This window comes from Malaya genurostris, chromosome 1, assembly GCF_030247185.1.
Source record: "Malaya genurostris strain Urasoe2022 chromosome 1, Malgen_1.1, whole genome shotgun sequence".
NCBI classification, from domain to species: domain Eukaryota; kingdom Metazoa; phylum Arthropoda; class Insecta; order Diptera; family Culicidae; genus Malaya; species Malaya genurostris.
Genome location: NC_080570.1, coordinates 148,427,006 through 148,446,682, shown reverse-complemented (window position 1 = coordinate 148,446,682; position 19,677 = coordinate 148,427,006). Strand labels below are relative to the sequence as shown.

General features: G+C 37.7%; 1 protein-coding gene across 3 annotated transcripts in view; it reads right to left on the bottom strand.

The window, feature by feature from the left end:
• The window catches only part of LOC131426160 (zinc finger protein 2), a 37,868-nt gene that overhangs the window by 11,213 nt on the left and 6,978 nt on the right, over positions 1-19,677 (bottom strand). For 2 of the 3 annotated variants that reach the window (XM_058588638.1, XM_058588637.1), the window contains exons 2-5: positions 10,666-11,111; positions 7,793-10,595; positions 7,509-7,730; positions 7,236-7,424 (exon numbers count right to left, since the gene is read on the bottom strand). In XM_058588638.1, coding sequence (XP_058444621.1) covers positions 7,236-7,424; positions 7,509-7,730; positions 7,793-10,595; positions 10,666-10,857 — 3,406 coding nt within the window. In that variant the 5' untranslated portion in view covers positions 10,858-11,111. Of the gene's footprint in view, positions 1-7,235; positions 7,425-7,508; positions 7,731-7,792; positions 10,596-10,665; positions 12,444-19,677 lie in introns of those variants that run through there. The other variant, XM_058588639.1, reaches the window with a different exon arrangement.

Below are 19,677 nucleotides of genomic sequence, written 5' to 3'. Positions count from 1 at the left end.
TGGTTATAGGCACTTTGGGGATACCATCTCATTCGATTTTAATCTTAGAACGTCGGTCTAACACTTTCGAAAAATTATTTTGTTATAAAAAAACATTTCAATAATGTTTTGTCAAATTTTCAAGTCAATCGAAGCAGACCTCTTTGGCCTGTGCGCTGAGCTCTTGTCTCTTCGCAGTATGAGATAAGGAAAGATATAGGCCCATAACTTCCAGAGTTTTGTTCCAATAGGTTTGAAAAAATGGACAAAATATTCTTGAAATGTTTTACTATTAGAATATACAAGAAAAAAAACAAATGAATTTTCAAAAGCGTTAGACCCTACACGCCTCTTAATTCGATGACATTTTCTTGCCCACAAATTTTCAAGAAACTTTTCATGTTTGGGGCCCGTAATATTGCAGTCCCCCCGGGTCCGAATTTACGCTCGACGGCCCTGCTACCGTGCAACTTTATGTTTGGGAAGACTGACAACATCGCCAGACACAATTCACCCAATTAGAGTATGCCATTTATAATTATCATCAGTTCTATTCTACGAAAAAAAATTTTTTGATTTCCAAGTACTTTTTAATTGCCAGAATCACTTGATTTTTGGAATTGTATGATATAATCTATTGTTTGACGTATTAATTTCAAAGTTTACAGCGACGTTTGAACGTAGTAAATTTTGTGTAAGGAAAAAACCAACTCCATTTATAGGCTTTAAAATCGCCGTATGTTGTACCCAACAGGGTCATCAGGAGTTTTGTTTAAATTCGAAATAATGTCACTTTCACGTTTAAATTAGTTTTTTGACCACAGAAGTCCCATAAGGGCACATTTCATTGTACTAAGTACTAAATCCAACATCCCGCTACCAACTAATCGCCTAACATGTCAAGCCCCAACACTGTCGAGCGCCCCCGTCAACGTCGCGAAATCTAAAACAAAAGAAAACGTGAACAAAAACAAAAGAACGGCGCAAACTCCCCATTTGGGAACAGTTGGCGCCGGTTGCTCCACGTGACTGACAGGCTATCCCCGCAAACATCACGTCGTTGTCGTTTGCGCACAGAACCGGTTCAAGTTTGCTAATTATGGCCGATAATGAGACCAAACTAATCACTGTTTTTTCTGTTGGATTTCTAATTTCACCAATGACTCATTCGAAACCTTCACCATTTTCTTTTTTTCTCTCTCTCTTTCTCGCCCTGTCTCGGACGGATATGGTTGATTATGATCGGAGCTCGTCAAAAAAACGGGTGCACACAATTTTGCGTCGATTCGAATCGAAATTGATTGGAAATTTTTGTGGATTACAAACCAGGTCTAGGTCCGAAACTTTCTTCAAATGTAAATTCTTTCAACTCACTCAGCGCATCGCAATCTAATCTGGTCATCCAAGGCAAAAAACGGAACAGAATTTTGCTTGATGATTATCCTAAAACTGATGACTGGTAACTGAACTCAACTCTAATAAACTAATGCGAGGTGTACAACTTTTTGAACTCATCGATGAACAGCTTGCGTCGTTTGCTACAAAAGTAAACAAAAGGACTGGAATTCGTCCGTTCGCCCAGCCCAGCGCAAGTTTCTATGTGTGTGTAAGTCTAACCGCGCGCTTCATACTGGATATGACGAAGGGAGAATATGAATGGATGGAAGATAGCAGTCAGCACCCGACGATGATGTTGATGAATGGGAAGAAGTTATGAAGAAGCATAAGCCGAGAAGAGCAACATAGAAAGCATGAATACACTGTATTCAATGGCCGCTAGGGTGCTTGGTCGGTTTGGGGTGGCGGGTGTGCGTTAAAAAATGTGCAGGAACCTAATCGACAGCGGAGTGCTTCTGGAAGTTTACTGTGCTGTGTGTGTGTCCGTATCCAAGCAAGAACGACAGATGCTGTCAGTCGGTTGAGCTTTCCGGCAAAAGTTCTCGTCTCATTTATCGCCTACTTGATTTGATATAGTTTTGAAATAATGAAATTAAACAGTATTGCTTTCGTGAGTTCTTATTTCAGCGAGCTTTCTTGCTTTGTTTTATAGACCTCAGACAGGATCGAGCACTACTTTATCAAATATCATAAAGAACTACATTTAAAATCTTAGCATTTCCCATCACTACTATTCTGAATATTTTTTTTTTCAAAGCGTACAGGCTATTATACAAATAGGCAACTTATTAATAGAGTCACCCTATTATTTGACCGAATACTCGATTTTCAATCAACGAATTGTGATAAAATATCTTTTCTTCAGCTCACAAGCAATACCGCAGAAAAAAAAGTTCATCTCGAACTTTTCGTGTTCGTTTGGGTCCCATAAGCACTAGACAAATTTTTAGCTCGATCGGTGAAACTATATTTTCGCGTCCGAGGTTTTATGAGTTTTAGTATGGCAAATGGACTTTTTACAAAAATTCAGCTGGAGATCAACTTATAGACTCTAAAAATCGAAAAATAACGAGACAAAAATATTGTCGCTATTAAATTTTTTTGTGTAGTTCGTGTCGCATCTTAACAAAAGTAGTTTGTATTCAAGTGGCGCATTTTTTATGTAAAAGATCATTAGAGTGGTCCTAAAAGTGGTCTATTTTCGGCTGTAGTTTTCTTATATATCATTTGAATCATTGTTTTGTTTTTTTTTTTATAAGGCAATTTGAACACTAATTTAAATGAGTTAAATATACAGTAGTTCTCTTCAAACTTTCCTTATTTTATGACCTGAGAACCCGTATAAGATTCGTTTATAAGATTAGCTTCGGAATACGATTTTCTCGTAAAAAAAAGTTAAAACATAAAGGTGATTTTTTGAGAGCCACCCTATTTTTACTCCGAAAAACTGATATAACTCGATCAAACGAAGAGGTAAGAAGATGGCTACTTCAGCAAAGTCTCTTAAAGAAAAAATTTCCTATAACTTTACTGTAAAGTGCAATAATTTTTATTTTCAATTAAGAAAGTTAGAATTCAGATTTCATTCCAATCATGCACCACCCTAATGATCTTTTACATCAATTTGTCTCACTAATTTTCCATTTCGGACCACTGTGCAATAGCTCATTCATTATTATATCTAGCACCACTGCTGCTGGTGGTCGTAATGTGATATGACTTTCTTTTAATGTGCTAAAACGATTGATCTGAGTTATTCGATGTCTTCACGAAAGTTTTTTTTAAATTTCCAACAACGTTTGCAGCATGTCTTGAATAAGCATCTTTAGCAACTCATAGAAGTTTCAACCTGCTTGCAATTTTGAAATTTTTAGTGTTTTTGTAATTTCAACACTAAGCAATTTCATTCATTTTTTAAATATCTGTGCGTTTTTAGCATGTTTCGAATAGTTTGCACTGTTTTATTAATTATTTTTAGCATTCTACCCATTTTCGGTAATTGTAACATTTAAGGATTCAAGTATTTTCAGTGTTTTTAGTAGTTTTAGTATTTCAAGCATTTTCAGTCGTTTTTGCATTTATAAGTTTTTTTTCAGCATTTTCAGAATCATTAGCATTTTACAGCATTTTTGACATTCTTGGTATTTCATATTTTTTCTAGCATTTTGGGTATTTTTAGCATTTTAGAGTTTTTGGCATTTCCACCATTTTAGTTGTAGTAAAAAGTATATTTAGCATTTTTAGTATTTATAGCATTTTTGAGATTTTGAAAATTTTTGGCATATTTGGCATTCTTAACATTTTCAATATTTTCAGCGTTTGCAGCATTTTTGGAGTAAGCATCTTTAGCATTTTCAACAGTTTTAAAAATTTTAGCATTTTCAGCGTTCTTATCAATATTAGAACGTGCACCGTTTTCAGCATTTCTAGTATTTTAAGAATTTCTAGCATTTTTTAGCATTTTTATTGCTTAGCACTTTTTAGCATTTTCTATAGAAATTTTCATTTTGGCGTTTTGAGCATTTTCATAATTAGCTCGTTGAACATCATTCTTGAAATTTTCATATTTTAAATTTTTATCATTGTAATACATTGAAAATTTTGACTTTTTAAAAATATTCAGAAATAATAAGTTTTTCTAAATTTTAAAATAGGTGATTTTAATCTGCAGTTTTAACATTTCCTACATTCTTGCGGTTTTGAAATTTTTAGTGTATAGGTAATTTAAACACTAAACAATTCAATTGTTTTTAGAAATTTTATCATTTGCATTTTTGTTTTTTTTTTACTTTTAGAATTTTTTCCCTTTTTACATTTCTATCAATTTTAGAATTTTTGGCGTTTTTAGTATTTCTAGTATTTTTGCATTTTAGCATTTTTAGTATTTCTAGCATTTTTAGGTTTTCAGCAGTTTTAAGAATTAGCATCACTAGCATTTCTGCGTTTTTAACATATTTAGCATTTCAGGCATGTTTAGAATTTTTAGCATTTATATCAATTTTAGTATTTTTAGCATTTATAGCATTCGATATCCTCATCACTTTTAGCATGTTTTGCATTATTAGTTTTTATAGCTTTTTAGCATTTAAGCATCGTAAGCAATTTCAACATCTTTTGCATTTTTACCATTTCAATTTTCTTAGAGTTTTTAGTATTTGTAGCATTGTTAGTTTTATTTGAATTTTTAGTATATGTAGCCAAGGATGGCTTTTATCGTATCAAAGAACGCTCACTCGCAACTCTTCCACGATTGAATCAGTGCCATCAAAGAGAAACGGTGTTGCGATGATTTAACATAAAAAAAACCAGCATGGTACATTTAACATAGAATAGACACCAGTGCGAGAGCGAATTTCTCTCGGTGAACCGTCTGAGAATCAACGGCTAGCACGCTGCTGTGGGGATTCTCTCTGAAGCAACAAACGGTCGCTTATTCTCGTTTCGTGATCCGATTCTGTATGGACAGTTGATAATTGCGATAGAATCATTTAACTATTGCCGCTTATTCTAACTATGTGCATATAACCTTTGTATAAGATGTGTCTATGAAAATGTCTGTGAATGGTCCACACAAGGGTTTTGAAATATTGCAACCTAGTATGAGAATCATCAAGTTGAATCATCGATTCGATTTTCTGCGATAATTGTCAACTTGCGATTCTCTCTTGGTAAATTCCACACAGCGGCGATCATTATCAGACTGAAATTTTTTTAAGGGCCATGAAATACTCAGAGTATGAAGTGGAGCGAAGAAATGTAGAAAAATTCTCTCGAGGTTCATGCATTGAGAGACTCGAATTCTTGTAGCATCTTCTACCGGATTGAAAATGTTGTATACAATATAGATAAAAATCGAGCATCTTCTGTCAAATTTTCAGCAATCACCAACAATGTATGTAGCATATTGAACATTTCGGTTTTATTATCATTTTCAATATTAGTAGCATTTTTTGAATTAGCATCTTTAGCATTTTTATCATTTCAGACATTTCAAAATATTTAGCATTTTTACATTGTTAGCATTTTTTCGCCTTCAAGTTATTCTTAGTATCTTATCATTTTCAACATTTCAAGAATATGCCGCATTTTAAGAATTATTATCTGCAGCAGTTTCAACATTTTTAAGTTTCTGGAATCTTAACATTTTTAGTTTTTTAACAGTTGTTTTAGTGCAATTTGTTTGAACTAGCAATTCCATAGAATTTTCGGAAATTTTTCATATTTCAGCATGTTTTAGTATTTCTAGCATTTTAAGCATGTTTATAGTTTTCAGTACTTATAGCATTCTTAGTATTTTTAGCATGTTTAGCATTTTTTGCATTTGCATGTTAAAAATGCTAGGAAGTCTATTGATATTTTAACATTTAAAGTTTATTAGAATTTTTAGACCTAGCATCTTAAGCACTTTAAGCATTTTTGGCAACTTTTCAATTTCCATCTTTTTGGAATTTTTATCACTTGAAGCACTGTTAAATTTTTGCATTATTTGCATTTTTAGTGTTGTGACATTTTAAGCATTTTTAACGCATTGAGGATCGTTAGCATTTTTTGCATTCAAGACATTCTTAGCATTGCTTTTTAAGTATTTTAGCATTTTCATCATTTCAAGAAAATGCAGCGTTTTTTAGAATTATCATCTTCATCTCTGGCTTTTTTCAAATTATCGAAAGCTTATCTTGAAACTACCGTGCAGTGCTTTCATTTGTTGCATTTTTAACCTTTTTAATAGTTAGTATCTTTAGCATTTCAATTCTTTCAGAATTTTTAACATTTCTTGAATTCTTAGGGCATGTTCAGGAGTGTTCTAGTTCTAGATGCATACTTTATGGTAGTTTTAATATTTAAATCTGGATTTTAAAACAAGACAAACTGGCAGCCCCAGCAGCGTTTTATTAGTTTTTCAAAAATATATAAAATAAAACGGCAGTATATACCAGTTTTAAATTTGTCAGTAGAACTGTTCGAATAAATAAAACTAGAACGGCTTGCTGGGGAAACGTTTGTTCCAGTTTCAGTTCTATTATAGATCTCCCATATGAAACTTCCTCCTGCTGAATTTGCTTTTAGGATTTCAGGTAGTTTTAGTATTTTTAGCATTTTCAACATTTTTATAATTTGCAGCATTTATCATATTTAGCATTTTTTCAGCGTTTGTAGTATTTTTAATACATTTGGCATTTTTAGTATTTTCAATCTCATTTGTGCCGGGTTGGCGGTTCAATGCATAGGACGCTGGTCTTACAAGCCATGTTCGAGCCCCGACCTGGAAGGATTCTTAGTGTCAGTAGGATCCATAGTACTAGCCATGAAATGATTCTGTACACTAAGAATCGGCTGCGAAGTCTGTTGAAACAGAAAGGCCAAATTCCACAAAAGGAATGTAATGCCAGGACTTTGCTTAACCTCATTGGTATTACCTTTTATTTTGTTGCTCACTAACCAACAATGGGGACAGCAATTTAAATTTTACTCCGGGCTCAGATTTGCCTAGGTACGCCACTGTGCGTAGTGCTACTATTTGGGCGATCACTAATTGACATTTATTTCGCTTTCTTGTATGTACGAGATTCGATGGGGACTCGCCTGAGGGTGCCATGCTCGCAAAAAATTATGTCGTTTACGATTTGTTCGTAAAATGTGAGAGCTGGATATCTTGATAATATGATATCCAGTGAAACAATTCTTTAGGTGAATATTTGACGAAATGAAATTCTGTGACATGACATCAAACATATTAGAATGATGGTGAGTGTTGATACCTAGCCAATCTTCTTCCATCGTCAGTCCGAAGTCCAGTAGCGAGTACCGAAAAGTCATGGAACAACAACAATAAACAAAAAAAATCGAACATCACTTACCCTTCGGGGTCAACTTGAAGATGTTGCGCAGTCCGAGCAGGTTGATGTTCTGCTCCACCTTGCAAGACTTCCGCAGATGGTGGATCATGTAGTAGATATGATCGGTCTTGTAACCGCACGGAACACAGGTTAGCATCAAATGGCCTGGTCGAAGCAGAGGACCGCTACCAGCACTTCCCGGACGATTTTCTGCAAATGAAAAAATAAGAAAGAGAAACCCCGAACGATACAGTTTCATCTACTTCCGGAAACGACAGAAACCAGTCGTCGTACCTTCACTTTTCATGCCATGTTGCTGCTGCAGATTCAGCGGACTGAGTGAACCTCCGCCGGTGGAATTCTTTTCGCTGGAGATAAGCAGCAAGTAGTCGAAACAGATCCGCCGGAAAATGTGCTTCTCCGACAGACTGTGAATGCCGATTTTCTCCAACGAGGTTGTGTAGTAGTTGCAGCAGTTGCATTTTATTTGCACATTGTCCGGATGTGGTTGACAACCTGCAACAATAGCAAAATCAAAAACCCGAAATCATCGAGCAAGCTTTGAGCTGTCATGTTACCTTCGTTATCGATCCCATTGCTGGTGCCGAATTCCCGTTCGACCAGTTCAGTCTTCGGTTCCAGCAGCAGCGATAGCGGAGAACGCGAAATTTCACCAATGCTTGGCATTTCTTCGTACGGAAATTTCGATTCCTCCGCGAGTGGGAAGATCAGCGAGAGTTTCTTGTACAGTTCGGAACCGCAAAACTGGCGCAACTTGCCGATCGCTTTGTCCCGTCCTTCGAGCAGATGAATCATCAGATCAAGCCGTTTGAGGTGAGCTTCCGTTTTCAGGTGGCGTTCGAGGTCGTGCTTGTCCGCGGTTTGCGAACGAAAGCCACACAGGAGGCACTCGCAGCTAGCCGCTGCGATCACTATTGTATCCATTGCAATGTTCGATGTCAAACGGTCCTTGATCACGTGCTTCTTCAGCTCTTCCAGGTTGTTGGTATCGAAGTCCGAACAAATCAAACAGGTGTAGTAAGTCGATGGATCCAGTGTGATTCTGATCGGAGGTTCGAAGTGTAGCGGATTCTTGTCTTCGTCCAGCTGGTGGAACTCACCGGCCGCAAGTCGATCGGTATCGCTACTGCCGGAGAAAGGGGACGGGTTATTCAGGAACAGGGACTCCGGAGTCGGTGTACTGTTGGCTGTGCTGATCGGTGGGGTTGATTCGATAGAAGCAAACGGAGAGGATACCATCGAAAGAGGTTTAAGGGAACTGTTACTGTAGTCTTCGACTCGGCTCAACGGTGATTCTTCCTTCAGTGCGTTCAGGTTCAGGGCGCTCAGATAGTCGAGATTTTCGGCGGAGGACATATTCTGGAGGTTTTTCAGCTGGCTGTAACTGGACTGTAGCGAGTTGAGGTTGCTGATATGTTTTTCACTAGTCATGTGAATCCGGAGATTCCTCGCTATGTTGGTGTCGTAGTTGCAGATGTCGCATTTGAAGAAAGATTTTGGCCGGCTGGACTCGTAGCTGCTGGGCTGAGATTCTTTGGGAGACTGGGTTAGTTTGGTGGTTAAAGACAGCGGCGAGGTGGATTGCATGTATTGGTTGCGAGATGTGTTAACCTTCTCGGTCGCCTGAAGGGTCGCAAGATTCAGGAAGTTCTGACTACCCTTGTTCATCATACCGTTCAAGTCTTGCATGTTATTCAGATGCTTGTCGCTCTGCATGTGAATAGACAGGTTACCCTTGGTGGTGGTGGAATAGTTACAGATGTCGCAACGATATGGTTTGTAACCGCAGGTGTAAGATTCGCCTCTAGCGAGCCGCGGATGTTGCTGTCCTGCTAGGCAGTAACTGCACGCTGTCTCCCCGTCTGGATGCTTTTCCCGCATATGAATCTCCAGCGTTTCCTGGTACTTATAGTGCCAGTTGCACTGGGGACATTTTAAAGTCTTACACGAATTCCTCGTGGAAATATTTGGCGCAAAATTGCTATTGCGAAATGCAGCCGACGGTTCAGTCTCTAGTTTCTTAACGCTTATCTGATGCTCGCTTTTAAGTTCTTCTTTCAGGTCCAGTCCCTCGGGTCGGAAATTGTTCGCTGCCATCAGTTGCTTGTAGAGATCCATTGCATTGTACTTTTTGGCCATTTGAAAATCGCTAGATCCATCGACGCCCGTCCCCGTGACTGCCGCTGCTTTTGCGGCGGCCGCCGCTAACGGGTTGGTGTTCATCAATTCCAGGAACTTGTTTTGTTTGTTGTACAGATTTTCCGCAGCCGACAGCATCTTCTGTTGTGTCAGAAAATCGGTCAACAACTTCCCGCTGGCAGCGTTCTTCTCTTCTTGAGCCGCTGCTACTGCAGCAGCCGCCGCCGCGGCCGCCACACTTTCGTTCATGGCATTGTTGTACTTCTCGGCGGCTAGTTTCCAACTCGCCTGCAGTTTGTTGTCCATGTCGTAGAGCATACTGCTAGGTGTGAGTTTGGGAAAGCCACCATCGAAGCTGATGGAACCGGGGCTTTTCTCCGGCGTTGTGACAGATGACTGAATTTGTTGCACCTGTTGCTGCTGAGGTGACAGCTGTTGACTTCCTCCGCCACTACCGCTGCTGAGACTGTGACTGATACTACTCTTGAACCTCTCCTCACCGCTTTCCACCGAAGACTTAATGCTAGGGATGCTGTTGGCTGAAGATTTCTCTTCGAAAGGAACCAGAAAGTAAAACTGCCTCTCCGTGTTGGTCTGGATAATGGCACTGCTGTAGTTTTTCTCGAGCAACATCCGCTCGTAGTCGTTCAGCGTTAGACTGTGCTCCATCTTGGCATGGGCGATGAACGACCGACACGTACCGAAGCTAAGCTTACAACTGAAGCACATCAGAATCGCCTTGTGGCCAGCTTGTGTCGACGCGGCCAACGGTGAACCGAGATTGCGAACCTGTTCGTCCACGGAATCTCGTCCACCATCACCGCCAAGTGGCGACGAGGAACAGTCCGATGATGAGGATGCCTTGTGACTACTGCTACCATTGCTGCCGCCCTCCTTGCTAAACGAGACAATTCGGAAGGAGTGAGTGCGAGGATTTGAATTGTTGTCGTTCTTAAGAGAAGCCGCTGGATCGATGATGCAGGTGTTGTCCTGGCAGATGATGCGCCCACGAAACCGTTCCACTTCCTTCTGATACTCGGGCAGGGACACGGCGGCACCTAAACCGGTACCGGGAACCGTCACCGAGGATGTCGTACCGGTGCCGGTTACCAGTGGGAGGCCCGGGAAAGCCGTTGATGTGAACGTCGTCGTCGTGGGCGTTGCCGTTTGGGGCGTCTTCATGGTGCTGTGCGAAGCAGTCGATTTGGTGGAGGAGCGTTTCTAGAACCGAAAGAAGAAGAAAACGTAAAATCCATCCGACAGACTGTCCAACCTGGACTCGACTACCAACCTTGTCGGCGAGGAGCTGAATGATTCGCTTGTTGTCCACCGGCTTCGACAGCAGCTTGAAGATGGCTCTGGTGAGAGAATCGTTCGGTACGGGACCGATTGTGTCGTTGCATAGCTTCAGTATTCGCGATTCCCTGTGTTTCAGATAGAACTGGATTTTGGTGGAGAATTTTGCGTTCTTGCGAGATGCCATTGTGTATGTGTGTGTGTGTTTTTTTTTGTGTGTGGGTGATTTTGTGTTGTTTAATTTTCGCGAGTTACGTGTTAGTTTACAAATTTGTTAATTTAATTTAATATATAATAATTTTTGTTTTAAAATTTAATTAATTTATAAATAATGCGAGGTTTATGATTTTGTAAAACTTTTTCTAAAGTTTAAATCTTAAAATGTATTTTTTCTCGTAATTTCATTATAGCTAGTTGTGTTTGTTTCATCGAACGGGTTATCTGTTGGGAAGACAGGGAGAAAAAAATGCAACGAGGCGCGACGGCCACCATTAGAATTGTGGTTCAGTGTTCTTGTTCGAGAAACACCTTCTTTGAATGCAGCCAAAACTTGTTACTATTTCTTGTTGACGTTTATGGTGATCACACGCTGTCACCCCAGAATCACTAGCAGCCATTTTTTTGTGTGATTCTGAGGGAGATCACCTGTATGTATCTGAAAATTTATGTAAATAGAATTGATATGCTTTACAATAGGAAATCCTGAAGTCAGGACATGAGTCATCGAGAAACTGAGTATGTTATTGCACAGTTCCCACCAAATCGAACTGCACAGTATGAAAGTGTGCTGGATCAGAAGTGTGATTATAACTGCAACTCTGTATAAAATGTTCAAAACGACCTATGTAATAATAAGAGATTCTCTTTGTTTACTTTCTCTTTTGATTATTACGGCACTCTTAGCAATAATTCTCTCCAATTATTTACCGATAATAATAACTAAAGCTATCATCTTTTAATCTGCTCTGGAGAAATTACCGAAAAAAGGAGGAATGTTTCGCAATAATCGAAAGAGAAAGTAAACAAAGAGAAACTCTCAATGTTACATAGGTCGTTTTGAACATTTCATACAGAACTGCTCTGTACTGACAGAACTCTGACGCCTATAACGACAACACAATCATATGGTTGTGTTTTTTCTTTTTTGCTCGTTGTCAAATTTGTAAGCAGGGTTGCCAGTTTTGAAGATATTGAAGAAAGCTGCATAGAAAAATTATTCTTTTCGTTGATTTTCTCAACTTTTTTTCGGCAACCATGATTGAGCAAAAAAGATTGTGGTTAATGAACTGTGTCAAAAGTTCAGCTTTGAAAGCAATCAGCAATATGCATGTAAAAATACGGTTCAAATGAAAATCACTAGCAATTTTCATGCTAGTTTCATCACACCCACATTATCGAAATGACGGAATGAGCAATGAAATTTCGCGATTAATTTTAACTTTAGGTTGAAATCTGACACTCGAGCGGTTATTTTTATGTTGTCAAAAATAACCCTGCTCGAAAGCATGGTTAAATTTAAAAGATCGATGGTTATTTTCCGACACTGAAAAAAAATTGCAAAGATAATTCTAATATCAATTCTTTAGTTACAATTATTTCCAGTGCAAGATAAACCCAAATAACTTTCCATCCGCCAAACTTTGAAATGGGCCGCAGTTTTAGTTGAATTTAACTACTCGACATAAAATAACCGCTCAAGTGTCAGATTTCAACCAAAAGTTAAAATTAACCGTAAAATGGTTCAATGCCCTAATCGATTGTTCTTTTCTGGGTGCTCGATAAACCCGATAAGTATAAAAATTAGGCGACTTACGCCATTTCATTACACGAATGGATGATGCTGACTAAGGTAGGCCTATTTGTTAATTTTCAGCGAATCTCATCAGTTGATGCAGGAATTCTAAGAAGAACTGGTTTATTACTAGTTCTGTTATATAAATTGTTTTATTCAGAAATAAACTGAAAATCAGCACGAAAACGTGCAAAATCAGGATAGAATAAGAAGAAAACGATTTGACAATTCAGTCCGCATCTTCTCACTCAACTACGATAGATTTCCGAACCAACCGGTTGGAGGCGAAATTCATTCGGAATTGAGTGAGAAAAAGCGAACTGAATCCTCGGTGAATTTTCCAAATGGGCGTATAAGAAAGTGACAGTTTCTCGTTTACTTTCTCTTCTATTACTTCCCACATTATCAAATCCGAATCGATTCCGAATTAATTCCGAATCGGCGAGAAATTTTCATTCTAAATTCCATATGGAAATCATGTGGAATTCCGAATCAATTCCAACTCCAGTGCAACAACCGTTTCCGAATGAATTTCGCCTACAACCGGTTGATTCGGAAATCTGTCGGAATTGAGTGAAAAGATGCGGACTGAATTGTCAATTTGTCTTCTTCTTTCCCGATTTTGCAAGTTTTCGTGCTGATTTTTTGTTTTTTTTTCAAATGAAAACATTACATAACTGAATATACACATTTAAATCTTCATGTTTTTCGGATATACAGAACTAGTAAGTAACCAGTTCGACGTCAACATTTCAAAATGGCATAGACACAACTTACAGATTCTCTTTTTTTACTTTCTTATTTGACTATAACTGCGTTTTTTATTCGAATGTTCGTTATATATTTAGTACTGTTAGAAAGATGGGAATATTGTCTTTCATTCTATACGAATATTTTAAAACTAAACGTGAAAATTAGGGAGATATTAACAAAAGAGAAAGTAAACAAAGAGAAACTCATTGGTTTATATGACCTAATGAAATGTTGACGTCGAGTTCTTCTTAGAATTCCAACATAAACTGTTGAAATTCGCTGGAAATTAATAAAACGGCATGTAGTGAATTGGCTTAAGTCGCCTGAATTTTACACTAACACATTCATAAAATGAGCGAATATTCAATGACATTTATAATGTCACTGTCCATCGGGTTGATCGAGCAGCCAATTCAGGCGAAAATTCTAGCAGTGAACCGATCGAGCACTGAAAAATCATGCTGTCGAGTAAGAATTCATTGCGCATTCCGTCATTTCGATAATGTGGGTTACTGAGCCATTTCTACGTTTACGTCTCAACTCTTTGCATCAGACTGTACCTGGAACCCTTGATTTCCGGCTAACATACCCCGCTTGTGAGGATTTCTGGCAACCGCCAGAAGCCTGCCTGCATTTCAGCTGCTGTCAAAATTGTCTGTACGCTCTTTGGTTTGAGTTGCGACCACTCAAATTCATAAGCTGGAACAATATGTCAAAATTTGAGTAAAATTTGCTCAGGGCATGAGTTCTCTCGCATCTATTCATACAATAGTGTAAGCGTTGAGTTTTCAAACATTTGAATGATAAAAATACTTCTAGCAGTTCAGCGCGTTTTCTTTATCGGAATATTCTAATCGAATGTAAGGATACAAGAATACGTCGTTTTTCATTGCTGTTTCTAGATCTGATTTTCGAAACCATAAATTATCAATCATAGATGTTTTCAATTTTCATTTTCTCGCCGTACCCCGCTTGTGAGAAATTCTGGCAACCGTCAGAAGGCTGGCTGCATTCCGGTAGCTGTCAACATTGTCCAGGCGAAATTACGTCATTACCTCGCCGCACGTGTCTTGTTTATTTCTCACTTCCTTCTTTTTTTCTGTTTTTTATTCGACTTCATTTGATATTCGTAAATCTCGCATGTACATACAAAGAACGGATCTTGAGACGAGGTAAATGAGATCAAAATATGGGTATGTTTGGTAGTGAGAAAGCAATGTTATTGGCAATAACATTTAATATAATTAGTATATATGTTAATATATATAATTAGTATTATATATTAGTATATACTGATTGTCTTTCATATGCACTTTTAATTGAAAAAATAATACCAATACGCTAAAAATGTAGAACCGATTGAAAACGGTTCTGCCAATCTTGTATGGCAAGAATCCGACAAAAACAGAACCGATAATAACCGCTAGGCGAAATTCTGTGCCGGAAACGGTTGTTGCATTGTTGCCAGACTTTTGCCGAAATTCTGGCAGAACTCTGGCAAGAATGGCTGGCAGACATAGCCAGCCGTTTGGGGGGAAATCTGCCCGCCGCGTACAAGTGGTACGTGTCTTGCTTATTTCGCTCTTCCTTTTTTTGTTCGAATCTTGAGGTAAATGAAATTGAAATATAGATATGTTTGGTAGTGAGAAAGCAATGTTACTGGCAATAACACTTTCCATGATAAGTATATATGAAGGGCAATAACTTAATGCCATTCAAATGTACTTTTCAATGAAAAAAAACCAAGGTGCAAAAAATGTAGAACCGATTCAAAACGGTTCTGTCAGTCTTGTATGGCGAGAATCCGGTAGGAACAGAACCGTTAATAACCGATATAGGCGTAATTATCTGTTGGAAACGGTTGTTGCATTGTTGCCGGCAGAAATGGCTGGCAGACATAGCCTGCCGTCTGTGGCAAAATCTGCCCACCACATACAAGTGGTAAATTCAAAATTCGCGAAAATTTTTTAACGAACCTCGTATACACTCAAATAAAAATTCACGTTCGAATTATGTGAAAAATCGGGTGGAAAGAGCATCTCATTAAATGAATATACAATTCACATACAATTTACATGAATTGATCTACGTGAATTTCCTGTGCGAAAAATTGAAATTTTTTCAAATGGCAAACAGTAGTAGTTTAGAAAATATGACAAATCTTTGCCAATTGCTTTCTTACAACACAGTTAACCCAGCTATAAAGCAAAAATAATTTTGATTGGATTGCTAGTTGATGAGAACAGATATTATAGAGCCGATTTTTACAAGGTTAGGTTTAAATATCAGCTCATAAGGCCCAACATATTTTTGCTTGAAAGCCTAATTGGTTGATGACAGTAACGTATTGATTCATACACATTTTAAAATTTATATGCACTAAAAATATATCTTTCATCGAAAAAATCATATCAATTATAAGTCTTTTTTGCGCCAATAGCAAAAAAAAATTCAACTAAATTTCCAAAATGCTGTCGAAATTTCGGATCAGGGTAATTTCGCCGAAAGCCATTTCCCCCAATCCTTCATTAGTCTTAATATCGTGATTGGAATTATTAAAAAAAGACAAATAAAAAATGATTATGTTTACTCAGAATGGAATTCCCAAAAAAACTTATTGACTTTATTAGTGGATCTACCAGGCAATTATTTGCGGTATTTTCCGATAACTGAGTGCAAATGGAAAAATATCTAATGCGGCTACGCCACATCGTTTTGTTCGTATTCTGAAGCAAAGAAGTCTAGCCCTTTCGGCGAAATGACCCTTTCGGTGAAACGACTTTCGGTGAAATGGCTTTCGGCGAAATGATTCGCTCCCCGAAATCTCAAATGCAATTCAAAATCAGTATTTAACTTAACAATTATCTGTGTGGTAGGTAATTATGTTTTTTTTCATTTAAGACTCTTACCGGATTATACAATTTATAGTAACTAAATGTCTGCTCATTAAAAAGCATAGGATAAACAAGGCCTACCTTGCTCAGAATCGTCCATTCCTTTAGTAGGGGTGTAATGAAATGGTGTAAATCATCACATTACCTCAAATACGGACTGAGTAATGAATTCTCAGTCGACTACTCGTTTCTGAGTTGTCTATTTACCCGATTGCCGATTGATTATAAATGTCATTGAATTCTCGCTCACTTTAAGATTGTATTAATGTGAAAGTTGAGCGAAAATTTTCTGTTTATTTTAGATATACTTATTAAGTCTGCATTCTGCCTGAAATGTGTATGAAGGCATACAAATCTGTACGTTACGGTTAAATCTGTAAGTAAAAAATACTCACTCTGGTATACAGACCGGGTATTTTTGTAAAGATGACGAGTGTGTCAGTGGCGCCATTATTACACATGTGGCCACAGTGCCAACTAACGGTATATTTGAAATATCCGTTAAAATAATTAAAGAATCTGAATTTGCGTATATTGTCTGCTAGTCTGTCCGGTTAACAAAAATTACTAACGACAATGGTAAGAGTTCCCTGACAAATAACTAACAGAATACAGATGTACTCGGCTAGCATATGAGCTAAGTGAATAATTTTAACTAATCATCATTCCGAATACTTCCAGATGTCACCATGATCGATGCTAGTTAACTCGCCTGGAATTTGATTCGGAATTCAGTACGATTTTCAAATGGATTCCGAATCGGATGCAACAACCGGTTCCGATTCGGAATCCATTTGGAAATCATACTAAATTCCGAATCAAATTCCAGACGAGTTAACTGGGAAGGGGCTTGCAGTCCTATCATGTCAAATTATTATTTTGGTGTAGCTTAATGTTGGTATTCATTTCAAATATGATTCAATCGTTAAAACATTTTTAAAACAGACAAGATAATTTCATTGTTGTTTCAAAACGAAGTGAAACGTTTTTTTTTTAGTTTTGGGGCAAGCAGTTCACAAAGTTTATAGAATAATTTTGATCCAACTTTCTGTGATTCTACTGAAACATCAACAAGTCTTCCTGTCATTTTTAAGCTTTCAGGGAGATTCTAAGGTAAACCACATCCACTTCTTGTTTAATATTTTCGAAGTGAGGATGCACCCCGAATAAAGATTTTAGCTAATGGAATAGGAAACTGGTGTTCGTAGTTTAATGTATGTACCTCTCCGAAGTAATCACGATCAACGACCATTTTCCACGTGGTTTCCACACATGCTGCCTAGCGTGCGGGAAAATTGCAATTAGGCTCGGGAGCAAATGGTATCAAATTAAAACAGCCACTTCTAGCAAAGCAAGAAATCCCACGGGAACGCAAAACGTCTTGCATTACGGAATAGGGGGGTAAGCGAGCTGAAAATAAATGGCAAATTTTCCAGCGGAAAAAAAATGAGGAACCTTTGCGTGTGGAATAAGAAAAAAAATGAACGGGAGAAATGTTGAGGGGTGAGTTTCGGGTTTGGGTGTGTTGTGTTGCTGTGTTGAGCGTTTTCGCTTGTGTGTAGGTGTCGGAGAGCATATATTATATAAATTATAGTGATTTTCACTGTCGGCTAGAAAAGATTGCGATGCGATAAGATAGCGACAAAATGCCGCAAAGATAGCGAAACTGTCATTCGCATCGATTCAACCCCTTCGAGACCACAAGCCAGAAAAAAATATTTTTTAAATTGACCGTTACAATGACTAATTTTTTATTTATTATTAAGAAAACTTCAGTCATAATGAATTCATATTGATAATGCGTATGTGGCAGATTACGGCTACAACTTGCACGGATTTTTTAGCGTTTGCTATTTATTTGAAATAATGTACGATTTAGACGATCCGCCTTCTTCCGTCACCGCCACCGGAATGTCAGCTTCCGTCAAAATTAGTTTAATACTTTCTTTACCGGAACGTTCACACGCTCCGTCCGTCAAGACGTTCCGTGACGGTGACGTTACGTGTGAATGGCTCCATAAGAATGCATGTAATTAATGTTGACGGTGCCGGTAACGGAGATTGACTGTGACAAAAGAAGACGGATCGTCTGAATCGTACATAATGGTTATTTTGTGCTTAGTATGCTCCCTTTTCATTTATATTTTGTATTAATCGACGCCTTGGTTTTCAAAACCTCGTCCTTTATTTGATTGTGCTATTTGTCTACTCTAAAAAGTTGGTCGTCTTTGACAGATATACATTTATTGATGCTTTCGATGAACAATGAAATAACAATTGTCACTAAGGAATTTTACCAGTTGAAAATGCAATTGGCCTCAATCCAACAGCCGACTAATTTTTCTTTTGGCTCTAATGCTAGTTAATTTCAATACAACAGACAGCGAAGGGGTTAAAACAACTATCTAATTTTCTGGCAGCGATGCCAGGTGAAATTTTAGGCGTCTGCGTATTAGAAATGGTCCTATGCGACCTCAATATTTAGAAGTATGACGAAAAAACCAAACGAAAACCCTACAGTAATAGCAAAAGTCATTAAAATGGACGATTGTTTATAAAAATTTCGAAAATCTGCACAAAAGTCGGCTTAATTGCAAAGTCTGCTAACAAACGAAATTGCAAATTTACACACCAATCTGCAAACCTGGCATCAGGGTTTCTGACGCTCATTATTTCGCTATCCTGCGACGATTCCGTCGCATTCTATGTCCAGCTGAAAACCACTATATCACCAGCACTTGCTGGAATATATAATCAGTCAGCACCGTGCAGAGGGGTGTCTTTGATTGCGGATGGAAAAAAATTACCAAGTTTAAGTTTACGTTCAAACTTCTATAAAGTTGGCTGAAAAATTTCCGCAGGTTTAAATTGTTTAATCGAATCACTTGTATTGGTTTTTGCAGCTCAAAACTGTAAGAACTGAGCAGATATTATAGAAAACTTGAATAAAAGCTACAAAACAAATGGGAAACTTGGTTGTAAAACATTTGATAGGTGGAGTAAAAAGGAAGAGGTGGACATTCAAAATGGAAGACGAAATTGAATGTAATAAATTTAGAGTAGACAATTAAAAAAAAGATTATCAATTTTTATCCTTAAGATTTAAATCGAGAGAACTCATGACAGAAACAAATTTTACTGAAACCAATACTGAAATTGTGACATTTTAGACGTTTCTGTTTGTGAATTTGAGCAATCGCTTCTCAAATTATGATTAGCGCTCAATGTCCTTGCGAATGAAATCCATTCTGAAGTACACACAGAGAAATATCTATGATGGAAACGGTCATATTTAGGGCTGCTTCAGTCGAGTTTTGACGGTGAAATTTGCTCAAACACATTGTCGGTTTGTTTTGACTGACTATGTTTCTTAAAAAAAACTCAACTATTAGTTCCGGTTTGAAAGTAGTATTTGTTTCGAACAACTTTAATGTTTATTATTACAGTTTGATAGCTGCAAGCTCTTAGATAAATTCAACTATACAATAAAACAACAATTGCTCACCTGTTGAATCTTTTTCCATTAGAGGAATGGATGATGCTTACTAAGGTAGGCCTTTTTGTTAAT